At 46.6% G+C, this 25,871-nt stretch overlaps 1 protein-coding gene across 1 annotated transcript in view; it reads left to right on the top strand.

Moving 5' to 3' along the window:
- Window positions 1-25,871, top strand: part of LOC134586132 (uncharacterized) — a 153,579-nt gene that overhangs the window by 110,276 nt on the left and 17,432 nt on the right. The window contains exons 14-15 of the mRNA XM_063441641.1: window positions 1,531-1,707; window positions 16,990-17,131. Coding sequence (XP_063297711.1) covers window positions 1,531-1,707; window positions 16,990-17,131 — 319 coding nt within the window. The remainder of the gene's footprint in view (window positions 1-1,530; window positions 1,708-16,989; window positions 17,132-25,871) is intronic.

Below are 25,871 nucleotides of genomic sequence, written 5' to 3'. Positions count from 1 at the left end.
ACCTGCCCGGACTGACAGGAAGTGCACACTGAGTGTGCACTTCCTGTCAGTCCGGCCGGTTCGCAGACCGGAGAGGAGCTCAGCCACGCTACAGGGGATGTGAGGAGAAGATTGGAGGGGGTGGGACGGGGAGGGGGGAGGGACGAGGAGGGTATTACAGGGTGGGAGGGGGGAGTATTACAGGGAGGGAGGGGGGAGTATTACAGGGAGGGAGGGAGGGAGGGGGGAGTATTACAGGGAGGGAGGGAGGGAGGGGGGAGTATTACAGGGAGGGAGGGGGGAGTATTACAGGGAGGGAGGGAGGGAGGGAGGGGGGAGTATTACAGGGAGGGAGGGAGGGAGGGAGGGGGGAGTATTACAGGGAGGGAGGGAGGGAGGGGGGAGTATTACAGGGAGGGAGGGAGGGAGGGGGGAGTATTACAGGGAGGGAGGGAGGGAGGGGGGAGTATTACAGGGAGGGAGGAGTATTACAGGGAGGGAGGAGGGAGAGTATTACAGGGAGGGAGGGAGGGGAGAATATTACAGGGAGGGGGAGGTGAGGGTCTCTGGGGGGGTTACACAGCGCGGACACCGGCTGACAGACTGGCTCTAAGCCCTACCCTGAAAATAAGCCCTAGTGTGTTTTTTGTGATTAAAATTAATATAAGACCCGGTCTTATTTTCAGAGAAACACGGTACTCAATACAAAAAAATGCTTAAATGCAAACATACAAATACTGCTCCGTGCTAAATACAAACTTGTAATGATGAGCAAATAGTAGATCCCCAGCTGACAAAGTATTGTGGTACTTGTACAACAGATTGAGATCTGCTTTTTTCCATCCTTGCAATAGAGGGGCCCAAAATTAAAGACAGTGCAGTTTATTACAATGCTTTTTAACAGTGTTTTTTGTAGTGTTGATAAACCTAATTCATCCTGTACAATAGTATATGTATGTGCTTAGATTTAAGAGAGGTTCTTTTCTTGTTTAGTTATTTGTACTATAACATATCCTCTAACATTGATATCCTGTAAATGAGGGAAGTCCATCCAAAGAATAGGCATGAATGTACACCAGGTTGACTGTTAATTATGCAGACCAGTGTCAGTAAGGGAGGACTATGCAATTCATGCAGTTGCAGTGCTCCTAACATCTAATGATACATAATTAGTAATTTGCAGGACACAAGGGAACAAACCCAGATGGTGGGACAGGACCCTGAAATAGGGACTGACCAGCCAAAATCTGCAGATTTGGAAGACCTGGTATAAATATCACAAAAAGAGCAATAGTGATTACCAGAGAGTCATAGGTGTCCACAAGATGGGGCAAGTGCCTTGTTCTGGAATTTTCCCTTCCATTTATTTATAGTACATTGACTATACATATAATAGTTTGGCACATCTCTGGTAAAGGCAGTGTTTCCATATGTAAATGGGTAAGTTATAAATAATATAAATTACCAAGGATATATTGGTTGTAGAAAAATATACAGACAGACAGACAGAGAAAGATAGATATTTTTAAATATATTGTTTTCCTTCTCCAGATGTATAATTTGTCTCCCAGTTTTTTTAATCTATTTCCTGGAAGTCATAAAACCCTTGTGAAGAACATAGAAGAGATACATGCTTTTATAAGGAAGACATTTATCGAGCATGTGAAAGAATTAGATGCAAATGATCAGAGGAGTTTTATTGATGCATATCTTGTTCAACAAAAAGAGGTATGTTACACTTTGATATTTATAGTATGTGAGAAAAATTGACTTTAAAAAAATTCGTTTTTGTAATTCATGGTTTATTGTTAAGTGTTCTTGCATGGCAAGAGCACTTACTATTATCTCACATATATATTATTCTTATTATTATAGCCAAATTTACCACCCTAACTCCTCCCACAGTTTTACACTACATAGACAGTAATATACCGAAACGTGCGGCTTGATCAGCGTGCTATTACTTTGTGGAACGTTTTGCCGAATGGTTCACGAAATATTGTCGCTTTTGTGACGAAATTGGTCCCATAGGAATGAATGGCGGAATGTTCAAAACTAGAGTGGGAGCTGACAAAAGCTAGAGTGGGAGCTGAAAAATCAGGACATGATTTCTAAACTGCTACCACTCCCTCATTTTCAAGCCCACCTACACAAATCTGATATCAAAATGTTCAGCTATCCCTGCTGGCACAAAAGAAAGTACTGATAGTTTTCACAATATGACCATTTGTTTGCAACTCACGCCGTCCATTGACATTCACTGAAACTCCACTCTAGCCACCTCAAATTTGAAGGGCAATTTCTAAACTGCGACTGTGCCTTCATTTTTAATATTTCAGAGACATACTATGCATCAAAATGTAGGGTTGGGTCTTGTGATTCTCACACTATAAAGCTCTTTGCTGTAGGATTTATAAATCCTTTTAAAACTACGACCGTTTAAAGCTGGCAACCACCAGTGAAGTGAGCAATTTGGAGCAGTTTGTGTTTAACCGCTCTTCTCTGCTCTTGCAGTGGCATCGCTAAGGGAGGGGGGGGCAAAGGGGGTCATGGCCCCCCTACATCATGCTGTGCCCCCCCCTTGTGCCCTCCCAAATGCCGGCAACTTGCTGGCCATGTGCTTAAATTATATTCCCTGGACTGTAACAGTGTGTTACAGCCCGAGGGAATGCAGGACAGAGGAGGCCCCGCCCCCAAACAAAGCCCCACCTCCCACACATAAGACCCACCCCCGCCGTTAAGCAGCAGACCTCGCTACTGCTGGAAAGGCAAGAAGATGGCTGTCTGACCCCCAGCAACAGCCTCCAGTGACAGGCTTAATATGCTCAGGTGTGTGTGTGTGTGTGTATGTGTGTGTCTGTCTGTCTGCCTGCTAGTGAGGAAGCTTGTGTGTGTGTGTGTATGGACTCATCAGTCTGTGTGTCTGTGTGTATGGACTTAGCAGTCTGTGTGTCTGTGTGTGTATTGACTCAGCAGTCTGTGTGTGTGTAAGGACTCAGCTGTCTATGTGTGTGCGTGTGTATGGTCTCAGCAGTCTGTGTGTGTATGGACTCAGCAGTCTCTGTGTGTGTATGGACTCAGCAGTCTCTGTGTGTGTATGGACTCAGCAGTCTGCGTGTGTATGGACTCAGCAGTCTGCGTGTGTATGGACTCAGCAGTCTGCGTGTGTATGGACTCAGCAGTCTGCATGTGTGTAAGGACTCAGCAGTCTGTGTGTGTGTTTGTGTATGGACTCAGCAGTCTGTGTGTGTGTGTGTGTATGGACTCAGCAGTCTGTGTGTGTGTATGGACTCAGCAGTCTGTGTGTGTGTATGGACTCAGCAGTCTGTGTGTGTGTATGGACTCAGCAGTCTGTGTGTGTGTATGGACTCAGCAGTCTGTGCGTCTATGTGTGTGTATGGACTCGGCAGTCTGTGTGTGTGTGTGTGTGTGTGTGTATGGACTCAGCAGTCTCAGTGTGTATGGCCTCAGCAGTCTATGTATCTGTGTGTGTATGGACTCAGCAGTATGTGTGTCTGTGTGTGTATGAGCTCAGCAGTCTGTGTGTGTGTATGGACTCAGCAGTCTGTGTGTGTGTGTGTATGGACTCAGCAGTGTGTGTCTGTGTATATATGGACTCAGCAGTGTGTGTGGACTCAGCAGTCTGTGTGTGTGTATGGACTCAGCAGTCTGTGTGTGTGTGTGGACTCAGCAGTCTCTGTGTGTGTGTGTGTGTGTGTGTGCACAGTAAACTGTGTGTGTGTGTCTGTGTATGGATTTAGCAGCCTGTGTGTGTCTGTGTGTGTATGGACTCAGCAGTATGTGTGTGTATGGACTCAGCAGTGTGTGTGTCTGTGTGTGTATATGGACTCAGCAGTCTCTGTGTGTATGGGCTTGGCAGTCTGTGTGTATCTCTGTGTGTGTGTATGGACTCAGCAGTCTGTGTGTCTGTGTCTGTGTGTATGGACTCAGCAGTATGTGTGTCTGTGTGTGTGTGTATGGATTCAGCAGTGTGTGTATAGACTTAGCAGTGTGTGTGTGAGGACTCAGCAGTCTGTGTGTGTGTGTGTGTGTGTGTGTGTGGACTCAGCAGTCTGTATTTATGTGTGTGTGTGTGTGTGTGTGTGTGTGTATATGGACTCAGCTGTGTGTGTGTGTGTGTGAATGGACTCAGCAGTCTGTGTGTGTATGGACTCAGCTGTGTGTGTGTGGACTCAGCAGTATGTGTGTGTGTGTGTGTGGATTCAGCAGTCTGTGTGTCTGTGTGTGTGGACTCAGCAGTCTGTGTATCTGTGTGTGTGGACTCAGCAGTCGGTGTGTCTGTGTGTGTGTGTATGGACTCAGCAGTCTGTGGGTGTGTGTGTGTGTGTGTGTATGGAATCAGTAGTCTGTGTGTCTGTCTGTGTGTGTGTATTTAGCAGTCTGTGTGTCTATGTATGTGTATAGACTCAGCAGTCTGTGTGTCTGTGTGTATATATGGACTCAGCAGTCTGTGTGTGTGTGTGTATGGACTCAGCAGTCTGTGTGTGTGTGTGTATGGACTCAGCAGTCTATGTATCTGTGTGTGTGTATGGACTCGGCAGTCTGTGTTTCTGTGTGTCTGTGTGTGTATGGACTCAGCAGGCTGTGTGTGTGTATGGACTCAGCAGGCTGTGTGTGTGTATGGATTCAGCAGTCTGTGTGTGTATGGACTTAGCAGTTTGTGTGTGTGTAATGACTCAGCAGTCTGTGTGTGTGTGTGTATAGACTCAGCAGTTTGTGTGTCTGTGTGTGTATATGGACTTAGCAGTATCTCTGTGTTTGTGTGTATGGACTCAGCCATCTTTGTGTGTATGGACTCAGCTGTCTGTGAGTGTATGGACTCAGCTGTCTGTGAGTGTATGAACTCAGCAGTCTGTGTCTGTGTGTCTGTATGGATTCAGCAGTCCATGTGTCTGTATGAATTCAGCAGTCTGTGTGTGTGTGTGTATGGACTCAGCAGCCTGTGTGTGTATGGACTCAGCAGCCTGTGTGTGTGTGTGTATGGACTCAGCAGTCTGTGTGTGTATGGACTCAGCAGTCTGTGTGCGTATGGACTCAGCAGTCTGTGTGTGTGTGTGTGTGTGTGTGTGTGTGGACTCAGCAGTCTGTCTGTGTGTATGTATGGATTTAGCAGTCTGCATGTGTATGTATGGACTCAGCAGTCTCTGTGTGTGTGTGTGTATGTGTGTCTGTGTGTATGGACTCAGCAGTCTGTGGTGTGTATGGATTTAGCAGTCTGCGTGTGTGTGTATGGACTCAGCAGTCTGTGTGTGTCTCTGTGTGTGTGTGTATGGACTCAACAGTCTGTGTGTGTGTACGTGTATAAATCAGCCTGTGTGCATTCAGAAATCTGTGTGTGTGTGTATTCAACAGTCTCTCCGTGTTCGTATTTAGTGTACTGTGTGTATGTACTCAGCAGTCTAACAAAAATTTAAATTAAAATTGCTGCTCTCTGTATTATACAGGTCTGTGTGTATAATATCCTGGGACAGTCAGTGCTCCCTGTATAGTGCTGCTCTCTGTATAATACAGGGCTGTGTGTATTATATCATGGTTGAAATAGTGCAGCTGAATGGGAGAATGTTTCTATGGCACTATATGGCAGTGATTATAAAAAAAAAAAAACACACACATTGTGTCGGGGGCAGAGCTTAACAGGCGGCATGGGCAGGGTCAAACTGCAGCGAGGCGGGGTTAAATGTGTCCCCCTTATTTTGTCCCTGGCCCACCATGAGCGCCGCCCCCCCCCGAAAAATGAATCCTAGAGATGCCACTGCTTGCTGTAGAGTGAGTTGCCATAGGAACTCAGGTGTGTGAGCAGCCAGCAGAGCCACTTCAAATAGTTACTTTACTCACTCCAAACCCTCCACACAGTTACTCTGCCCAATCCATAAAGTTACTCTGCCCAGTCCAACCTTTCCACAGCTACCCCCCGTGCTGGACCCACATACATGTCACTCCCCAATCACCACATGTAACATGTACCCCACTCCCAGTCTATGTATACACAGTGACCCGGGCACTTACCGGCAGCAGCAGAGATCGGACCCACAGCTGCTTGCGTGCCCCTGCTCTCTCCTCCTTTCTCCTATAACTGTGAGCCTGCTCTCACCAGTCTCCCAATGCGCGCTCCTGGTCCGCTCTCAACAGTCTCCCGGTGCGCTCTTGGACTGCTCTCCCCAATCTTCCAGTGCTCGCTCCCGGCTGGACACTTTTCATACTGTCTGCTTCCTATTTCCTCACAATGGTCACCTTCCTCCCCCGGCCGGGTGGCGGTCTCAGTGTGAGTGCTCCCTCTCTCTCATTTAGCAGTGCTCTAACCAGGAGAGAGAGAGAGAGAGAGAGAGAGAGAGAGGGCTCCCACAATAACAGTGTCTAACTGTGCAAAGTGTAACATTGACTCACTGCTACATTTACATATTGGGAAAACCAATCACATGAGCTCCAATGCAGCCAAATGTTATTAGAGGAGAGATAATAACTGTGTGAGATTAACCAACACCTGTTGCCTGTAAGAAGTGACGGTTATTTTTTTTTTTGTGTGTGTGTTTTGTGAATCATTACTTTTTGTGCATTTGTTGATGTTTCCTGAGAATCTCTGCATTTGTTAACACCGGGAGTAAATGACAGAGGGAGCACTCTATGTTCATACAATGCTGCCTTGCTTCACATCCCTGATATTTGGTTTTCATTTATAAATAGGATTTTTACCTCAGGGCTAGGTCACGTGTTAAACAGCAGAGCTCTTTCGTCAAAATTCCTCCCAACCACCAACCTCATTTTCCTGTCTCCCAGTTAGTCAGGCTTTTTCTGCCACCCCCATCTTCCATTGATTGCCTCTCTCTTTATTACCAACTTTTTTCAATTCCTGTTCTCTCCATCAGCACCTTTTCCCCAATCTCTTTATTTTTACCCCCATTTGATTAAGTGTTCTTGCATGGCAAGACTATTATCTCACATATATATTATTAAGTGTTCTTGCATGGCAAGACCACTTACTATTATCTCACATATATATTCACAAAAGTGAGCACTATCACATTTAATAAATATATTTTGAGCCACTCCAAATAGTTACTTTACTCCAAGCACTCCACACAGTTACTCTGCCCACTTCATAAAGTTACTCTGCCCAGTCCAATCTTTCCACAGTAACTCCAGCCACTCCAACCACACAACAGTTACTCAAGCCACTCCACCCTATTTTCCGCCCACTCCAGTTGTAGACTACTGGTGGAGGCAAAAACACGTAACACAATTTCCCCAGAAATTGTAGCTTTTCTAGTTATTATTACTATTATTATTATAAGTATATAGCGCAATCAAATTCCGTAGCGCTTTATAATGGGTGAACCAACAAATATGTAATTGTGACCAGACAAATTTGATGCACAGATACAAAGGGGTTGAGGGCCCTGCTCAATGAGCTTACATGCTAGAGGGAGTGGGGTAAAGTGTCACATTCAAAGGGTATACTAATCACACACAGTGGTGTGTGGCTCCAGACCTTAATGGAGTACTGTTTGTAAAACTCTGAAAAGTCGTGGCTGTTTAGACTGAAAATTCAGGTTTTATGGAATAGAATGAACAAAGGGATAACCGTATGGCACAAAGTAAATGCAAAATAAAAATGGCCAAATGGATCAATGAGTGCTTTTTGGACAAAATGTAGCATTAGGTTTAGGTTTAGTCATCCATTGCAAGAAGTAAGGGCTGTCTTTACCGTGGGGTAAATGGCGGAGCTGCACTGGGTCCAGTTACTCCTGGGGGTTCAAATCAGCTGCCCTGTGAGCCCCTTGCCCACAACCAGGACTGGACATTCCACTGAGATACTGGGACCTTTCCCGGTGGACTGCAGCACCTGATGTAATCAGGGGCCCCGACCCTTGAAGATTGCTCCAGACCAGGCCCCTGTCCGGATCCCTTCCTCCCAAGTGACAGAGCACCACATGGGGAGGTGGAGGAGGCACAGACGGGAGGAGGCACGGATGCACACACACAGGACGAGAGGGACTGAGGTAGGAACTTGGTTCCTCAAACTCACGTCAGCCTTGGCCATCCAGGTCCCACTGAACATCAGGGAAGCCACCCTTCTGTGTCCAAAAGGTTAGAATACAGGAGGGTGTCTAAAATATGTAAATTTATATTTATTTATGTGTGTATCTGGCTGTGTGTTTGTGTGTGTATCTGGCAGTGGCGTCTCCAGGATTCATACTTGGGGGAGGCATATAAAGGGCCGGGAACAAAAGTAGGTGGGTAGTTATAAAATGTGTGTGTGTGTGTGTGTGTGTGTGTATGTATATGTATGTATATAAATATATATATATATATATATATATATATATATATATCTCATACATACATACATACAGAGGGCTCAACAAATTGTCGACGAGACATTTGTCAGCCCTTTGCTAAGCCGCGCAGGGAACATTAAGGCATACTGACCAAGAGCAGGAGAAATTAAACCCCCACGTTTCAGCTGTGAAGGCTTCCTCTGGGGGATAATAAGAAATATTTCACACAGGGCTTTAATGCAACAGTGTGATAACGTACAATGTGTATAGCATTTTACAAACAATAAAGTGCTGGACTGAGAAATTCCAGATACAGTAGAAGGCATTTACAAAAGCCAATGTGTAAAAAAAGATAAACATGGGAAAGTAATTTTTGATATTTATTGAGTAAAAGAAACACATGAATTAATATTATTGAAAGAGAGAATAGTCAAGAGTGAAGCTGATGGTTTTAATTAATCCCACTGAATATCCGTGCTCAAAAAGGATAAAACATTTTTTTAGAACAAATGCACTGTTCACATTACAGCCTAGTGATAACTCTACTGGCCACTCCTCAGATTGCTACTAGAGGGGCTTCCTGGGTCAATGGCGCACAGTGTGCAGCATGTCATTCAGTGTCTGTACCTCCTGCATGGAGACACTGAACGTTCCTCATAGAGATAAAATTATGCAATGGATCTCTATGAGGAGTTGCTGGCCTTGCCCCTGTTCTGCCTTCTTGACAAGCTCAGACAATCCAATGCTTTCCTATAGTGATGTCCCGAACGGTTCGCTGGCGAGTGGTTCGCTGGCGAATAGTTCCTGGTGAACATCGCTTGTTCGCGTTCGCCACGGATGGCGAACATATGCGATGTTCGGTCCGCCCCCTATTCGTCATCATTGAGGAAACTTTGACCCTGTACCTCACAGTCAGCAGACACATTCCAGCCAATCAGCAGCAGACCCTCCCTCCCAGACCCTCCCACCTCCTGGACAGCATCTGTAAAGGATCCTGCTATCCGTGCAGCGCTGATCCTTGTAGCGTCTCCCGAAATCCAAGCTGAAAAGAGTGAAGTAGTGATTATAGCTCCCAATTCCCCAAACATGAGTCGAGACTTCATGAAGGGGTAAAACGAATGTGTTTATTGATGGCCAAACTCAGCCCTTTTATGATGGTCTTCCAGCAGGGACACTCCCACATGGGACCTTGTGGAAGACTGAAACAGAATATACAGAACCAATCACTGTACTTTACAAATATTACACACACTCACAGGAAGAGTGTAACCCCTCCTCTCTATCCTGGAGATAATTAACTTACCCCTCCTCTCTACCTTGAAGATAATTAACTTAAGTTGTTGCAGAGAACCTAATTATCTCCGGGCAGAGAGAAACATGTGCTTTTTACCTTTTAACAAAACTGTATTAAAATCAATATCTCATGTTTCGCTGAACGAAGTCCCCGTGTTCCACACCCCCCCAGATAGCTTGGATCTGAGCGTATATAATAGGCGAATAGCGCTCAGATCCCACGAACACAGTTCTCAATAACGTCGAGTAAAGTTTAAGTTCACCAGCTGTCTGTGCAAATGTACCCGAAAAGAGTTCCAGAGCGTCGACGACAAACTACCGCTGAGTATTCGGCGATTTTAAAATGGCCGCCGCCACGTGTTCGGCAAACGAACGCCGGCCACCCAGGCATTTGACAATTAAGCTGCGGTTAACCGCAGCTTCTGGGTGGCTAACAAGCAGCACACTCCGCAGACCGGCTGGTCGGCCCTTCGGCAGTTTGTTTGTCGGTACGAACAGCCTTAGTCCAGCTGTAATGGAAGTTAAACTGCACGAACCCACATACGAGTGTAACAGGGGAACTGTACAATCCAAGCAAGTAAGGCGAACAATGTGATCCAGAGACAGAGGGCTCTGTCCCAAGTGCCTTAAGACCCCATGACTTAACGGGCCAGCATCCCAGGGTAGGAGGCTAGCAATCCGGCTCCTCCAAGAGACAGGGGGGCAGGGCAGTTTGTCACATGCAAACCCAGTGAAAAAAGCCATTTTGTCACACATCTCCCCTTTGGGGGGGAGACTAACCAGGTATCTGACCTGTCGGTCAGTACCTGAGTTAGTCGATACGCCCACCCACAATAAATCAGTACAGGAGTAGCCCACCCACAACACACCTTTACTGCGCCAGGTGATCCCTCTATTGCTACCGGGCAAGACACTGTGGGGGCTCGGGGGGCAGAGGCCAGCTGCGCTCTGCCCCGATGTCAGCGCTTCGGCTGGGGTAGTCTGGACGCAACTTGGCTGGGGAGGCGAGACATCGCTTACTTCCTCCTCCTGGTATTCTTGGGGGGGGTAGTTGGGGATCTGGATAGGACGTCCAGCATCCTTGTAGGTTGGGTGTAGAGACCATGGGCCCTCCTTCATCGTCCAGGAGATTGTCTCCCCTTTGTAGGGTAAGCTGCCGCTGGGGAGAGATACCGGTTGCCTCTTCTCCCTTTACAATACACTGCCGCTGGTGAGTCCGACCGACTGTCCTGACTCCCAGTGATGATGGTTGTTGTTGCGATGAGGGACCGACAGTCTCCTCTCTTAGTGACACAACCGGCCTGTGGGGAGAGGGACCAACTGTCTCCTCTCTCTGTAAGCTGCCCGGATGTTGGAGGGGGAGACTGGCTGTCCCCTCTCCCTGTAACGCTGCTTGGTGTTGGGTAGTGTTAGCGACCCTCTCCACTCCCAGTGATGCTTGTTGTTGCTGAGATGAGGGACCGACAGTCTCCTCTCTCTGTGACATGGGCTGCCGCTGGGGAGGGAGACCTACTGTCTCCTCTCCCTGAACCACACACTGCCACTGGGGATCTGGGCAGGTTTCCCAGCATCCCTGTAGGGCTGGTAGAGAGACCTCGGTCCCATCTCCACCTGCCGACTGTGGGTCCTCCCCGGACCAGTCTATGAAGTCCCCTACCTCTGCAGCTGGTAGAGGGGCAGGGTGTACCTCAGCTGGGTCTTGCCAGTGATAGTGCTGCAGGTTAGGCTGTGAGTGGACCAAGCTGAACAGATGTTGGTAGTCCTGCTCCAGCTCCCATTCCCTTCTGAAGAGGAATGTCAGATCTGCTCTCACCCCCCTTTCGGGAGGCCAATTGTGTAGGTCTCTCCTGTAGTCCATAAGATCCCAGAATCTGGACTCTCCCGTGCTCCCAAAATCCATTTCGTCAAATGACTCCCATAATAGACCAGGGCCATTGTAATCCTCACCCTCGGGTCTGTGGTACTCCTTCCTCCAGGGAGCCTGCTGCACTGTGTCCCACCATAGTGCCTGGTATGTGCCTCTAACCAGGTCTCCTGCCATACCAGGGTCTCGAGCTCCGACACCCACTCCTTCAGGGGCTGCTCCCCCAGCAGAGGCTTTCGCAGCGACAATCCATTCGCAACCTCTGCTCCTCGCTGGGGAGACTCTCGCTCCGTTGTCGCTGCACGTCCTCCATGGCCTCGTGCCATTCGCCTTTCCGGGCTGCATCCCTGTAATCCGGGTGCTCCTCCTCATGGAACGCTGTCCAGGAACTAGCTGATTCCATGCTGCTGTAGCCAGGGGCACTGTACGGATACTAGCGTTGCCCTAATTATAAATCCATGGTACCGGTGTCGCTAGGATGCTATTCACTACTTAATTCGGTTCTGTATATCCATTCGGGAGAAAATCCCGCTGCTTGCCACCAGTGTAAAGGATCCTGCTATCCGTGCAGCGCTGATCCTTGTAGCGTCTCCCGAAATCCAAGCTGAAAAGAGTGTAGTAGTGATTATAGCTCCCAATTCCCCAAACATGAGTCGAGACTTCATGAAGGGGTAAAACGAATGTGTTTATTGATGGCCAAACTCAGCCCTTTTATGATGGTCTTCCAGCAAGACACTCCCACATGGGACCTTGTGGAAGACTGAAACAGAATATACAGAACCAATCACTGTACTTTACAAATATTACACCCACCCACAGGAAGAGTGTAACCCCTCCTCTCTTTCTATTTTTTTTCTGTGTAATGTAATTGCAGTTGCCTGCCTGCCAGCCTGTGTGTCAGGCTCACAGCGTATACTGTGCCCACTTGCCCAGTGCCACCACTCATATCTGGTGTCACAATAGCTTGCATTGAAAAAAAAACAAAAACTTTTGTGACTGTAATATAATAGCATTCAGTTTCCTTCACGAGTGTGCGTTTCAGGGCCTGCACAGTGCCACCACTCATGTCTGGTGTCACAATAACTTGCATTTAACAAAAAAAACTTTTTGGACTGTAATATAATAGCAGTCAGTTTCCTTCACACGTGTGCGTTTCAGGGCCTGCCAGGGCACAGTGTCACACCAGTGCAACTCATATCTGGTTTAACAGTAGTGTACAATAAAAAAAATAAAAAAAAAAATTGACTGTAATAGATTGAATAGCAGTTAGTTGTCTGCAAGCGTGTGTGTCAGGCCTACATCATCTGCTCTGCCAACTTCTGCCACTGCACAGTGCCACTCATATCTGTTGTCACAGTAGCTTGCACGCATAGTACCACTAATCGAAAAAAAAATGACAGGCAGAGGCAGGCCACTCCGCAGGGGCCGTCGTGTTCGTGGTGCTGTGATTCCCTTTGGCCCTAGAATAATGCCCATTGTTCAGAGGCCACGTACCCTGAACTTGAAAAGTTCTGAGGACATAGTTGACTGGCTAACACAGGACACCCAATCTTCTACAGCTTCCGCTCGGAACCTTGTCGCACCATCCTCCTCCAGCATAGCTCCGGGCAGCTCTCAAGTTACCACTCGCCCGCCTGCCGCCACCACCAACACTAGCACCACAGCCGCTTCACTTGGTATATCAGAGGAGTTATTTACACATCAGTTGGTAGAAATGAGTGATGCGCAAGCATTATTGCCAGAGGATGTAGATAACAGGGATATGTCTCAGTCAGGCAGCATTACACACATGGACGTATGGTGTGATGATGATGTTGTCAGATACAAGTGAAGCGGTTGATGATGACGATGCGTCTGTGGATGTCACGTGGGTGCCCGCTAGAACAGAAGAAGAACAGGGGGAAAGTTCAGATGGGGAGACAGAGAGGAGGAGGGGGAGACGAGTTGGAAGCAGGGGGAGGTCGTTGCAAGGAGCTAGTGGCACAGTCAGACAGCATGCATCGGCACCCGGGATCAGCCAGACAGCACGCTAATCAACGCATGCTGTTGCCACCACCAGAATGCCATCATTACAGAGCTCAGCAGTGTGGCATTTTTTTGTGTGTCTGCCTCTGACAACAGCGATGCCATTTGCAACCTGTGCCAAAAGAAACTGAGTCGTGGAAAGTCCAACACCCACCTAGGTACAACTGCTTTGCGTAGGCACATGATCGCACATCACAAACGCCTATGGGATCAACACATGAGTACAAGCAGCACACAAACTCAAAGCTGCCATCCTCCTCCTGGTCCAGCATCTTCAGCCACGTCAACCACTGCTGTCCTCCTTGCCCCCTCTCAACCATCCGCCACTCAGTCTCTCGCCTTGAGCAGTTCCTGCTCATCTGCCCGCAATCAGGTGTCTGTCAAGGACATGTTTGAGCGTAAGAAGCCAAAGTCACAAAGTCACCCCCTTGCCCGGCGTCTGACAGCTGGCTTGACTGAACTCTTAGCCTGCCAGCTTTTACCATACAAGCTGGTGGAGTCTGAGGCATTCAAAAAATCTGTAGCTATTGGGACACCGCAGTGGAAGGTACCCGGACGAAATTTATTTGCACAAAAGGCAATCCCCAACCTGTACTCGATTGTGCAAAAGGAAGTAATGGCATGTCTGGCACACAGTATTGGGGCAAAGGTCCATCTGACCACTGATACCTGGTCTGCAAAGCATTGTCAGGGCAGGTATATCACCTACACTGAGCATTGGGTAAACCTGCTGACAGCTGCCAAGCATGGAATGCGTGGCTCTGCAGAGGAGTTGGTGACACTCTACTCCTCCTACTCCATCCTCTTCCATAACCTCCTTTCCCTGAGTCCTCTTCTGCTGCTGCGTCTTGCTCCACATCAACGGCACCCCCCCAGCTCCCCAGGTACTATTATACGGCAGTGTCACGCCGTCTTGGGGTTGACTTGCCTGAAAGCAGAGAGTCACACCGGACCAGCACTCCTGTCCGCCCTGAACGCACAGGTGGATTTGTGCGTAAGTACCCAGGCTTACAGGACGTCCTGTAAGCAGGCCAGGAAGGTGTGTGGCCATTTCAGGCGTTCCTACACGGCCATGGCGCACTTTTCAGATATCCAGCGGCGAAACAACATGCCAGTGAGGCGCTTGATTTGCAAAAGCCCGACACGATGGAATTCAACTCTCCTAATGTTTGACCGCCTGCTCCAACAAGAAAAAGCCATTAACGAGAATTTGTATGACCGGGGTGCTAGGACAGCCTCTGCGGAGCTGGGAATTTTTTTGTCACATTACTGGACGCTCATGCACAATGCCTGTAGGCTCATGCGTCCTTTGAGGAGGTGACAAACCTAGTCAGTCGCACCGAAGGCACCATCAGCGACATCATACCATTTGTTTTCTTCCTGGAGCGTGCCCTGCGAAAAGTGCTGGATCAGGCCGTAGATTAGCGTGAAGAGGAAGAGTTGTGGTCACCATCACCACCAGAAACAGCCTTATCAGCATCGCTTGGTGGACCTGCGGCAACGCTGGAAGAGGATTGTGAGGAAGAGGAGTCAGAGGAGGAATGTGGCTTTGAGGATGAGGAGGAAGACCAACCACAACAGGCATCCCAGGGTGCTCGTTGTCACCTATCTGGTACCCGTGGTGTTGTACGTGGCTGGGGGGGAAGAACATACCTTCAGTGAGATCACTGAGGACGAGGAACAGGACATGAGTAGCTCGGCATCCAACCTTGTGCAAATGGGGTCTTTCATGCTGTTGTGCCTGTTGAGGGACCCTCGTATAAAAAAGGTGAAGGAGAACGACCTGTACTGGGTGTCAACGCTACTAGACCCCTGGTATAAGCAGAAAGTGCCTGAAATGTTACCAAATTACCGCAAGTCGGAAAGGATGCAGCAGTTCCAAAATAAATTAAAAAGTATGCTTTACACAGCGTATAAGAGTGATGTCACAGCACAACGGGAATCTAACAGGGGAAGAGGTGAAAGTAATCCTCCTCCTCCTCCCACGACCACGCCGGCAAGGACAGGACGCTTTACAGACGTGTTGTTGATGGAGGACATGCGGAGCTTTTTAAGTCCTACGCATCGCCACAGCCCTTCGGGGTCCACCCTCAGAGAACGACTCGACCGACAGGTAGCAGACTACCTCTCCTTAACTGCAGATATCGACACTCTGAGGAGCGATGAACCCCTTGACTGCTGGGTGTGCAGGCTTGACCTGTGGCCTGAGCTATCCCAATTTGCGATAGAACTTCTGGCCTGCCCCGCTTCAAGTGTCCTGTCAGAAAGGACCTTCAGTGCAGCAGGAGGTATTGTCACAGAGAAGAGAAGTCGCCTAGGTCAAAAAAGTCTAGATTACCTCACCTTTATTAAGATGAATGAGGGATGGATCCCGAAGGGACTGACAGTGGGCGATACATTCGACTAAAAAAGGCCTGATGAGGGGGACGTAACAGGGTGTCGCGGCTGCCGGCCCACCGCGTGATATTTAAATCCCTAGCTCACCCCAGTACCTTGCCCTGTCGTGGTTTCCTGTTCCTTGTTTCCTGAGAGTGCTTTATCATTGTGAATCTGATTTCCTGGTATCCTGGTCTTGGCTTTTCCCTGGTTATTCTGAATTCTGGTTTCCCTGACTTGACTTGTGTAAACGGTATTGTGTATTTTCTGGCTTCCTTGACCTCGGCTTTCCCTTTGACCATTCTCTGTCTCTAGCGTATTAGTCCGGCCATTCTAAGGTCCGGTTTACGCTCTGTCTTTTTATTTTCCTTTTCTTGCCTATGTATATGTTTATGGACTGTTTGCGGTTGTTTGCGGTGCGTTAAACGGGGAGTTCGGTCTGTCACTGTGAAGCGGGCGTAACCTTTACACTACCTGATCGATACAACATCATACCTGATGTTTTAAAGCACGTTATTCCAAACAATTTGGGAATGTTAGGTGATTTATGCCCTTTATGGATTAAAACCAGACTCTGCATCAACTATGTAATTTTCCATGGGAGTTTTGCCATGGATCCCCCTCCGGCATGCCACAGTCCAGGTGTTAGTCCCCTTTAAACAACAATTCCATCACTATTGTGGCCAGAAAGGGGTTTTTCCCTGTGGGTTTTAAAATTCGCCTGCCCATTGAAATCTATGGCGGTTCGCCCGGTTCGCGAACATTTGCGGAAGTTCGCATTTGCCGTTCGCGAACCGGAAATTTTATGTTCGCAACATAACTACTTTCCTATGTAACCGCATTGTGATTGTCTCAGAACACCACTTCTGATGATGTCAGCCAAGCAGCCAGAATAGGGCCAGAGCTACTCTGGTCTTAGATTTGAAATTCACTTTGAATTCTCACAGTTTTAAATAACCCAGTTAGTTATGCAGGGCTATCATCTTGAATTCTCATTTTAGTGAATAATCCTGATAAGTCCTGGTAAAATTAATTGTATGAACAGTAATATGCCATCTTCGTAATGTTATTTTACAAACGATAGTCAACGAAAAATAAAAGATTATTACTTTTTATAATGCTGCACTGTCAAATATGTGTTCCTTTCTTTTCTAGGAGGAAATGAATCCCCAAACATTTTTTGATGATCTAAACTTGATCAGTCTCGTAAGAAACTTATTCTCTGCAGGAATGGAGACAACTACTACAACCATTCGCTGGGGTCTTCTTCTTATGGTTAAACACACAGAAATTCAAGGTAATGGTAACCACAATTATAAAATCAGATGGGTTTATTCACTAAACACCAAAATTGCTAATTTTGGGCTAAAACTGCCAAATAAGTTATTTCAATTTGAGTTTGATCATTTGGTTTTGAATTCAATCTATTTTATTTTTTTGTTAATAAACTTTATTTGGATATTCATTAAAGAGTGTTGGGAATTCAACATGAATTTCACATTTTAGGCTACAACATTGTAATTTTCCAGACTTTTTTTAATATTATGATTACCTATACCTTTATTTAACGAACAAGTTTTTGTTATATGTGAATGAAAATATTTAAATGTAGAAATCCACACCTCTTTACCCTTTAACTGTGTGCCTTCATCTTAATTCCCTTTCAATCATTGTTATAAGCTCTGTCCTTTGCAGGGAATGGTGCTTGTACAATGACTAATATATAAGTCCCACAAATAGGGGTTTGCAAGGCCTGGGGTGTATCCCAGGGACGTATTAGCCGAGAGGCAAACAAGGCCTTGGGCGGCACTTTCCAGAGGGCGGCAAAAAAAGCCGCCCCCAAATGCCCAGGCAAATGTCTTGTTAGCCTAGTGGCTAACTAACAAGCCGGGCGTGTGGGCAGCGCTGGCGAGGAAGCACTGATTAGTGAGCTCTCTGCTCAGCTCCCTTGCGCGCCTCAGAGTGATGCCGGGAGCCTAACTGTCTGTTATTGTGTGTGTGTCTGTTATTTTGTGTGTGTGTCTGTTATTGTGTGTGTGTGTGTGTGTCTGTCTGTTAGTGTGTGTGTATGTCTCTTAGTGTGTGTTTGTCTGTTAGTGAATGTATGTGTGTCTGTGTCTGTCAGTGAATGTGTGTGTGTGTATTTAGAAGTCAGGGAAGGGGGGACGGTGGGGGGGGGAGGCGCGCCTGAGTTTTGTCATGCCTAGGGCAGCACAAAACCAGGATACACCACAGAGAAACTGTTTTCAGCTGCCGGGTTAAAACTAGAGAGACCTGGCACCCAGACCACTTAATTGAGCTGAAGTGGTCTGGGTGCCTATAGTGGTCCTTTAACCCCTTAAGGACCAAACTTCTGCGATAAAAAGGAATCATGACATGTCACACATGTCATGTGTCCTTAAGGGGTTAAAGAATCATAGCATGAGTATACTGAAAATGAGATTGAGAGGAAGCTAGACAGAGAGAGAGAAAAGAGAGAGAAAGAGCTATAGTGGGATATATATGAGTATCCTCATTGTGCCCAGTTCTACGTGTTATTTCTCTGCATTTTACTTAGCTCTACCTGTTTGAGTATTTCTGTAGTCTACCCGCGTCTGTCTATTGTATGGGTATTTTTGTGTTGTGATCAGCTCAGTTCTGTTTGTGGTTTGTTATCTTTGCATTCTACTAAACTCTATGTATTTTATTAATGCCATTATTTGTGTCTAGCTCTCTGTATTGTGTCATTATATATGCTCAGCTCTCTGTATTGTATCACTGCATAAAGAGGAGTACAATTTATGGAGAAGGAGTCTGGCACCCACCATCTTAAAACTTCTCCAGCCATCACTGTATGTTGGAGGCACGTAAACATTATTTAAAAGTTACATATCCATAACAATACTTATCATTTTGTTTGACATGTTTTCCATTTTAAACAATTATCAAAAATATGGAAAGCTGAACTGACTGCAACATAGAAACACCTCATATATACATTCATGTCCTTCATGTGCTTACCACTATGCCCTGATGGAGTTGCATACCCCATTTTTTTCATAAAATATACAGTATGCATGTTTAATCTGCAATTTTTAGGGGTATCTGGGAGAAAACTCACATGTACCAGAGCCCCATCACCCCTGACTCTGGGTTTGAAGTGCTTCACTGGAGAGGGATATTTCCTACAGCGTGGTATTCAAATAGGTGTTTCCAGAGAATGGGTATGACGGAGTGTGTACATGGGCGGCCGCAGGAATTTTTGCAAGGGGGGACATAATTGTAATGACATCCATGCTTGATACCTTTTTGACAGTGTCATGAAAGGGAAGGGGCATAGTCATTATCGCATAAATCCAGGGGTAATAGCATTTTCACAACTATGCTGTCAGATATACATGTATTCCTGACACTTAAGCAAATTAAAGGAACATTCTGGTCACCATAACAACTTCATCTAATTGAAATTGCTTTGATGCCAGGAAGCCCCTGGGTGCTCTCTTTCCTTTTAAGGGGTTAAACTGCTCTCAAATGGTTTAACCCTAAAGGCTTCCTCCACCTCCAGATCTCAAGGTCGCTCAGTGTTATTCGGCTTCTGAAACTGAGTGTCAGGAAGTGCAGATTGACGTCAGGCATGGGTACCGCTGATTGACTAGAGTGGTCAGTTGACGCTCTAAGCAAATCGCTAGTTCCCGGTTCATAAAAATGTTTTACTTTTTTATGAATGGGGAGCTACTGATTGGCTTAGAGTGCCAGCTGACCGCGCTAGCCAATCAGCAACACCCCTACCCAGCAGCACTCTGTGCTTCCTGACAAAATAAAAGTGAACACATTAGCACTTATATTTGTTTTTTACCTGGGTAGATGAGAAGGTCCAAAGTTTTCCTGCCAGACCGAGGTACCAAATCCTTATAATGTGGTGTCCAGAATAAAGTGGAGGTCCTTCCTGCTCCAATCTCCTTTTCTTTTCCTTAATTTGACAGTCTTCTTTTTCTTTTGATACTGTCTTCTCTCCTCCTTGGCTTCTTCTGCTCCTTTGCCTTTCTGCTTCTTTTGCATCCTTCTGCTCCTTTCTCTTTCTGATTCCTTTTTGCTCCTTTCAGACCCTTTCTGCTCATTCTCCAACTTTACCTTTGTGCTCCTTGCTGCCTCTTTCTGCCCTTTCTGCTCCTTGCTGTCCCTTCCTGTTCCTTTCTGCTCTTTCTCCTACTTTACCTTTGCACTCCTTCTGCCCCTTCCAGCTCCTTGCCACCCTTTCTGCCCCGTCCTTCTCCTTGCAGACCCTTCCTCCTTTTTGCTGCTCATTCCTGCTTCTTGCTGACCCTTCCTGCTCATTTCTGCTCCTTATCCTACTTAAACTGTGTGCTCCTTCTGCCTCTTTCAGCTCATTGCTGACCCTTTCTGCTCCTTGATGTGCCTTCCTTCTTCCTCGGTGCCCCATTCTGCACCTTCTTCTCCTTTAGCGTTGTGCTCCTTCTGCCCCATCCAGCTCCTTGCTGCCCCTTTCTGCTTCTTGCTGTCCCTTCCTGTTTCTTTCTGCTACTTCTCCTACTTTACCTTTGTGCTCCTTCTGTCTTTTCCCCTTGCAAACTCTTTCTGCTTCTTGCTGACCCTTTCTGCTCATTTCTATTATTCTGCAGCTTCTCCTACTTTACATTTGCGCTCCTTGCTGTCCCTTTCTGTTCCTTCTCCTACTTTTCCTTTGTGCTCCTTCTGATTCTTTCTGCCCCTTTACCTTTGTGCTCCTTCTGTCCCTTTCTGCTCCTTGCAGACCGTTCCTTCACATTGCAGATCCTTCCTTTTCATTGCAGATCCTTCCTTCTCATTGCAGACCTTTTCTGCTCCTTGCTGCCCCTTCCTGCTCCTTGGTGCCTCTTCCTGCTCCTTGCTGATCCTTCCTGCTCCTTGCTGATCCTTCCTGCTAATTTCTGATCCTTCTCCTATTTTATGTTTATGCTCCTTCTGCCCCTTCCAGCTCATTGCTGACCCTTTCTGCTTCTTGATGTCCCTTCCTGCTCATTTCTGTTCCTGCTCATTTATGTTCCTTCTCCTTTCTGCTCCTTCTCCTACTTTACTTTTGTGCTCCTCCTGTTCCTTGCTACCCTTTCCAGCTCATTGCTGACCCTTTCTGCTCCTTCTACTTTACCTTTGTGCTGCTTTACTTTCTTTACATTTTAAAGCTGCCCCTTCCTGCTTCTTGCTCCCCCGCTCTGCTCCTTGATGTCCCTTCCTGCTTATTTCTGTTCCTTCTCCTTTCTGCTCCTTCTCTTACTTTACCTTCTTGCTCCTTGCTGACCCTTCCCGTAGGCTGTTTCCCCCATCCCTCACTCACCTGATCTATAGCCTGTCTCTCTCCCCCGTGCCTCACTTACCTGATCTATCGGCTGCCCCCCATCCCTCACTTACCTGATCTATCGGCTGCCCCCCATCCCTCACTTACCTGATCTATAGACTGCCACCCCATCCCTCACTTACCTGATCTATAGGCTGTCCCCCCATCCCTTGTTTACCTGATCTGTAGGCTGTCCCCCCTCGGCCCATCCCTCACTTACCTGATCTGCAGGTATATATCCCCATCTCTAACTTACTTGATCTGTAGGCTGCCCCCCATCTATCAATTACCTGATCTGTAGGCTGCACCCCCCCATCCCTCACTTACCTGATATATAGGCTGTCTATTCCCCCCATCCCTCACTTACCTGATATATAGGCTGTCTCCCCCCCCCATCCCTCCCTTAACTGATCTGTAGACTGCCCCCCCCCATCCCTCACTTACCTAAACTGTAGGCTGTCTCTGCAGTCTCGGAGTTGCTACCTGCTCTCTGTGCTGCTCCCCTGCAGATTCAGTCAAGAAAGAGAAGCAGGGATAAGATGTAGTTTCCCTGCCTCTCTCCATACACAGTACCTGCTGGCCGGCGCCGGTATTGCAGTGTATTATCAATCTAAAAAAATAGAAATACCGGCACAAGCTGAAAAATCTAACCCCCCCCCCCCCCCACACGCAGACGCCCATGAGGGTGTATAAATCCTCTATATAAGTAGGAGATAAAAGGAGGGGCAGGAACCTTCAATTGAATAATATCATAGTGACTTTATTAGAATTAAAGATTAAAAACTCTTACTTTAGTAGTGGTGGGCATGCCAGAAAACTACCCATAACAAGTTTGATAAAATTTCAAATGTAATTTTGTAATTTTACCAGATAGTCAGCACTATGTTTTTTCTGTTATTATTTTGTAGAATATAATTTGAAAGATTCATATAAACATAGAAACATAGACTGTGATGGCAGATAAGAACCATTCAGCCCATCTAGTCTGTCAAATCATTTTCTAAATACTTTCATTAGTCCCTGGCCTTATCTTATAGTTAGGAAAGCCTTATGCCTATCCCACACATGCTTAAACTCCCTCGCTGTGTTAACCTCTACCACTTCAGCTGGAAGGCTATTCCATGCATCCACCACCCTCTCAGTACAGCAATACTTCCTGATATTATTTTTAAACATTTGCCCCTCTAATTTAAGATTCTGTCCTTTTGTTGTGGTAGTTTTTCTTCTTTTAAATATAGTCTCCTTCGTTACTGTGTTGATTCCCTTTATGTATTTAAATGTTTCTATCATATCCCCCTTGTCTCGTCTTTCCTTCAAGCTATAGATGTTAAGATCATTTAACCTTTCCTTGTAAGTTTTATGCTGCAATCCATGAACCAGCTTAGTAGCCCTTCTCTGAACTCTCTCTAAGGTATCAATATCCTTCTGAAGATAGGGTCTCCAGTACTGTGTACAGTACTCCAAGTGAGGTCTCACCAGTGTTCTGTACAATGGCATGAGTACTTCCCTCTTTCTACTGCTAATACCTCTCCCTATACAACCAAGCATTCTGATAGCATTTCCAGCTGCTCTATTACATTGTCTTCCTACCTTTAAGTCATCTGAAATAATTACTCCTAAATCCCTTTCCTCAGAAGTTGAGGTTAAGACTCTATTAAATATCCTTCACTCTGCCCTTGGGTTTTTATGTCCAAGGTGCATTATCTTCACGGCCGTCTTTAAAGCGGGGCAAACGGGGCAGCTGCCCCGGGCCCACTCACTCCTGGGGGGCCCAAAGCAGCTACTCCGTGGGCCCCGCTGTCCGCCCACATTTTTTTTTATTTGCCCCCTGGGCCCGCCAGAGCTGTGGTTGCACCGGGAGCCCACACACTAAGAGGGCCCGGTTGTGCGCTGTGGCCCTTTAACAGCGCAACCGGGCCCCCTTGTTTTAACGCAGCAGGCTGGTATGAAGTGACTGCCATGAGTCACTTCCTCCCAGATAGAGTGAAGCCGCGCAGGATGGAGGAGGAGGAGGCCGTCAGGAGGGAGCTGGAGTGCAGGAGCCTCACACTCCCAACAACCTCAGCCTGCCACTGGACCCTAGGCAACCCATAAGGTAGGCTGGAGGCTGCCTTTATAAATGTAAACTTTGCATGTGTGTGTGTGTCTTACTATGTGTGTATGTGTGTGAGTATGTCTGTCAGGGTGTCTGTGTGTGTGTGTGTCACCATTTCTGTGTGTGTCAGTATGTCTGTCAGGGTGTCTGTGTGTCAGTATGTCTGTGTGTCTTAGTATGTGTGTATGTGTGTGAGTATGTTTGTCAGGGTGTCTGTGTGTGTCACCATTTATGTGTGTGTGTGTGTGTGTGTCTTAGTATATCTGTGTGTGTCTTAGTATGTCTTTCAGGGTGTCTGTGTGTGTCAGTATGTGAGTCTTAGTATGTATGTGTGTGTCAGTATGTCTGTCAGGGTGTCTGTGTGTGTGTGTGTGTCAGTATGTCTCTTTGTGTGTCAGTATGTGTCTGTGCGTGTGTCAGTATGTCTGTGCATGTGTCAGTATGTCTGTCAGGGCCTTTGTGTGTGTCAGTATGTCTCTGTGTGTCAGTATGTCTGTCTGTGTCAGTATGTCTGTGTGTCAATATGTCTGTCTTTGCGTGTCAGTATGTCTGTCTGTGCGTGTCAGTTTGTCCGTCAGTGTGCATGTCAGTTTGTCTGTCAGTATGTCAGTGTGTCATTATGTCTGTCAGTGTGTAAAAATGTAAACTGTACATGTGTGTCAGGGTGTCTGTGTGTGTGTATCAGTATGTCTGTCAGTGTGTATCTCTGTTGTCAGTATGTATATCGGTGTATCTGTATTTAGTATATCTGTTTCTCTATGTGGTCTGTGTGTATCTGCATGTGTGTCAGGTTGCGTATCCGCGTGTCTGTATGTGTGTCAGTGTGTGTATCTGTATGTTATCATTGTATGTATTTGTATGTTGTCAGTGTGTGTACCTGCGTGTGTATATCTGTGTGTGCATCTGTATATAGTCAGTGTTTTTATCTGTGTATGCATGTGTGTCAGTATATGCATCAGTGTGTCTGAGTATCCATATGTGTCAGTGTTTGTATATATGTCTATGTATGTGTGTCAGGTTGTGTGTCTGTGTGTCTGTATGTGTTAGTGTGTGTATCTGTGTCAGTGTGTATCTGCATGTGTGTTAGTGTGAGTGTCAGTTTTTATGTCTGTGTATCTGCATGTGTTTCAGTGTGTGTGTGTGTGTGTGTGTGGCAATCTATGTGTACATGTGCATACATCTCATCATTCAAATCACCAACACTACACACAAGTGCACCCCTGCATTCAACCTTCAACACTACATACAAACACAGTCCTGCATTGAAATGTCAACAATACATAAACACCAAAAATATATATAAACACACCCCAGCATTTAAAAAAACAAGTGTTATAGATTGCCATTTGTAACTGGCCCTTTAAATGGAAAATTGCCCTGCTTCCCTGGATTGTGGAGAAGCCTATTTGCCAGCCTCCTTCCTCATGACTATGGCCCCTGTAAGATTGTGCCCCTGAAAACTTAACTTTTATTGGGTGTGTATGGCCCTTTAAGAACTGTCTGGGGACATATTGTGACTTTGCTGATCAATGCCCCTTTAAGACTATGTCCCCAGACCTGTAAAATAACTTGCCCCTGGCTCTCTCCCACTTGGTTCAGTAAATAGGGCTTACTGAACCAAGTACCACACAGGCGGACCACCCAGAAGTTAAAGTGTGCAGGCAATTTACCTCCCAGGCTGTGAGGTTACTGCAGGTTAATTGCACGTGGCGGCGGCCATCTTTGTTCATTTGAATGCGGTCAGCGGTGTATGCTAAAGATTCTGTGGAAATGAAATCGGCGACACATTTTAACGAACACCGCTGACCCTTACCTTCTCCTACACTTCGTTTTTCAGCTCCAGAGACTAAGTCCCGTTCGAAATGGGACTTAGTCGTTTTTCTGCATGAAATTGACCGACCGCACAGCCCAAATCTATGGAACTGTTTTGGGCAGGAAATTGTGTTTGCGGTCGGTCATAAAGGGACCTCCAGCTAACTTTTGATCCACTGGAGGGATTTGGCTGATTTTTGGAAGTGTTTATGTTTGAAGTGTGCTGAGTTCAAATATGTATTTTTTTATGGAGATTGAATGTATAGTTTTAAAGTTACAGTGTATGTGTGAAAACTGTATTTTTACTGTCTGTGATAATTATGTTAATCCCTTGTGTAGCATAATTATATCACAGACATAGGGGAGGATTTTGTGTGTAATTACTGGGAGTGGTTTTAATGATTTACGTGTATGATTGGTTGTTTTGTCCCGCCCTGTGGGTGGTCCTGTATTTACAAAATGGTAATAAAAACCAGGCTGGGTGTTCCAGCACCTCAGACCTCTGCTGACCCTCTAACTTGCATCCTTGACTCATGTTTGTAGGGGACAGCTATAATCACTACAGGGATTGCTATGCTCTTCATACTCCCTTAGCTACTGAGCTCTTGTACCTGATCCTGCTTCGCTCTACAGAAGGAAGAGGTTTGCCTATTGGAACCTGGAGCCTGGTCGTAGGTCCAGGGCGCAGAGCAGACGGCGAGATACCAGCCCAGCAGTGGTGGTTCGTGGAGTCTTCAGTGCTTATGGTGGCTGCGGTGCTGATGGTCCTTTGGTGAGCGCTAGGAGCATCCTTTTCTACGGTCCAACTTCCAGCCAGCC

Source organism: Pelobates fuscus, chromosome 2 (genome assembly GCF_036172605.1).
Source record: "Pelobates fuscus isolate aPelFus1 chromosome 2, aPelFus1.pri, whole genome shotgun sequence".
Lineage (NCBI taxonomy): Eukaryota > Metazoa > Chordata > Amphibia > Anura > Pelobatidae > Pelobates > Pelobates fuscus.
This window is presented reverse-complemented; position numbering and strand designations above follow the sequence as displayed.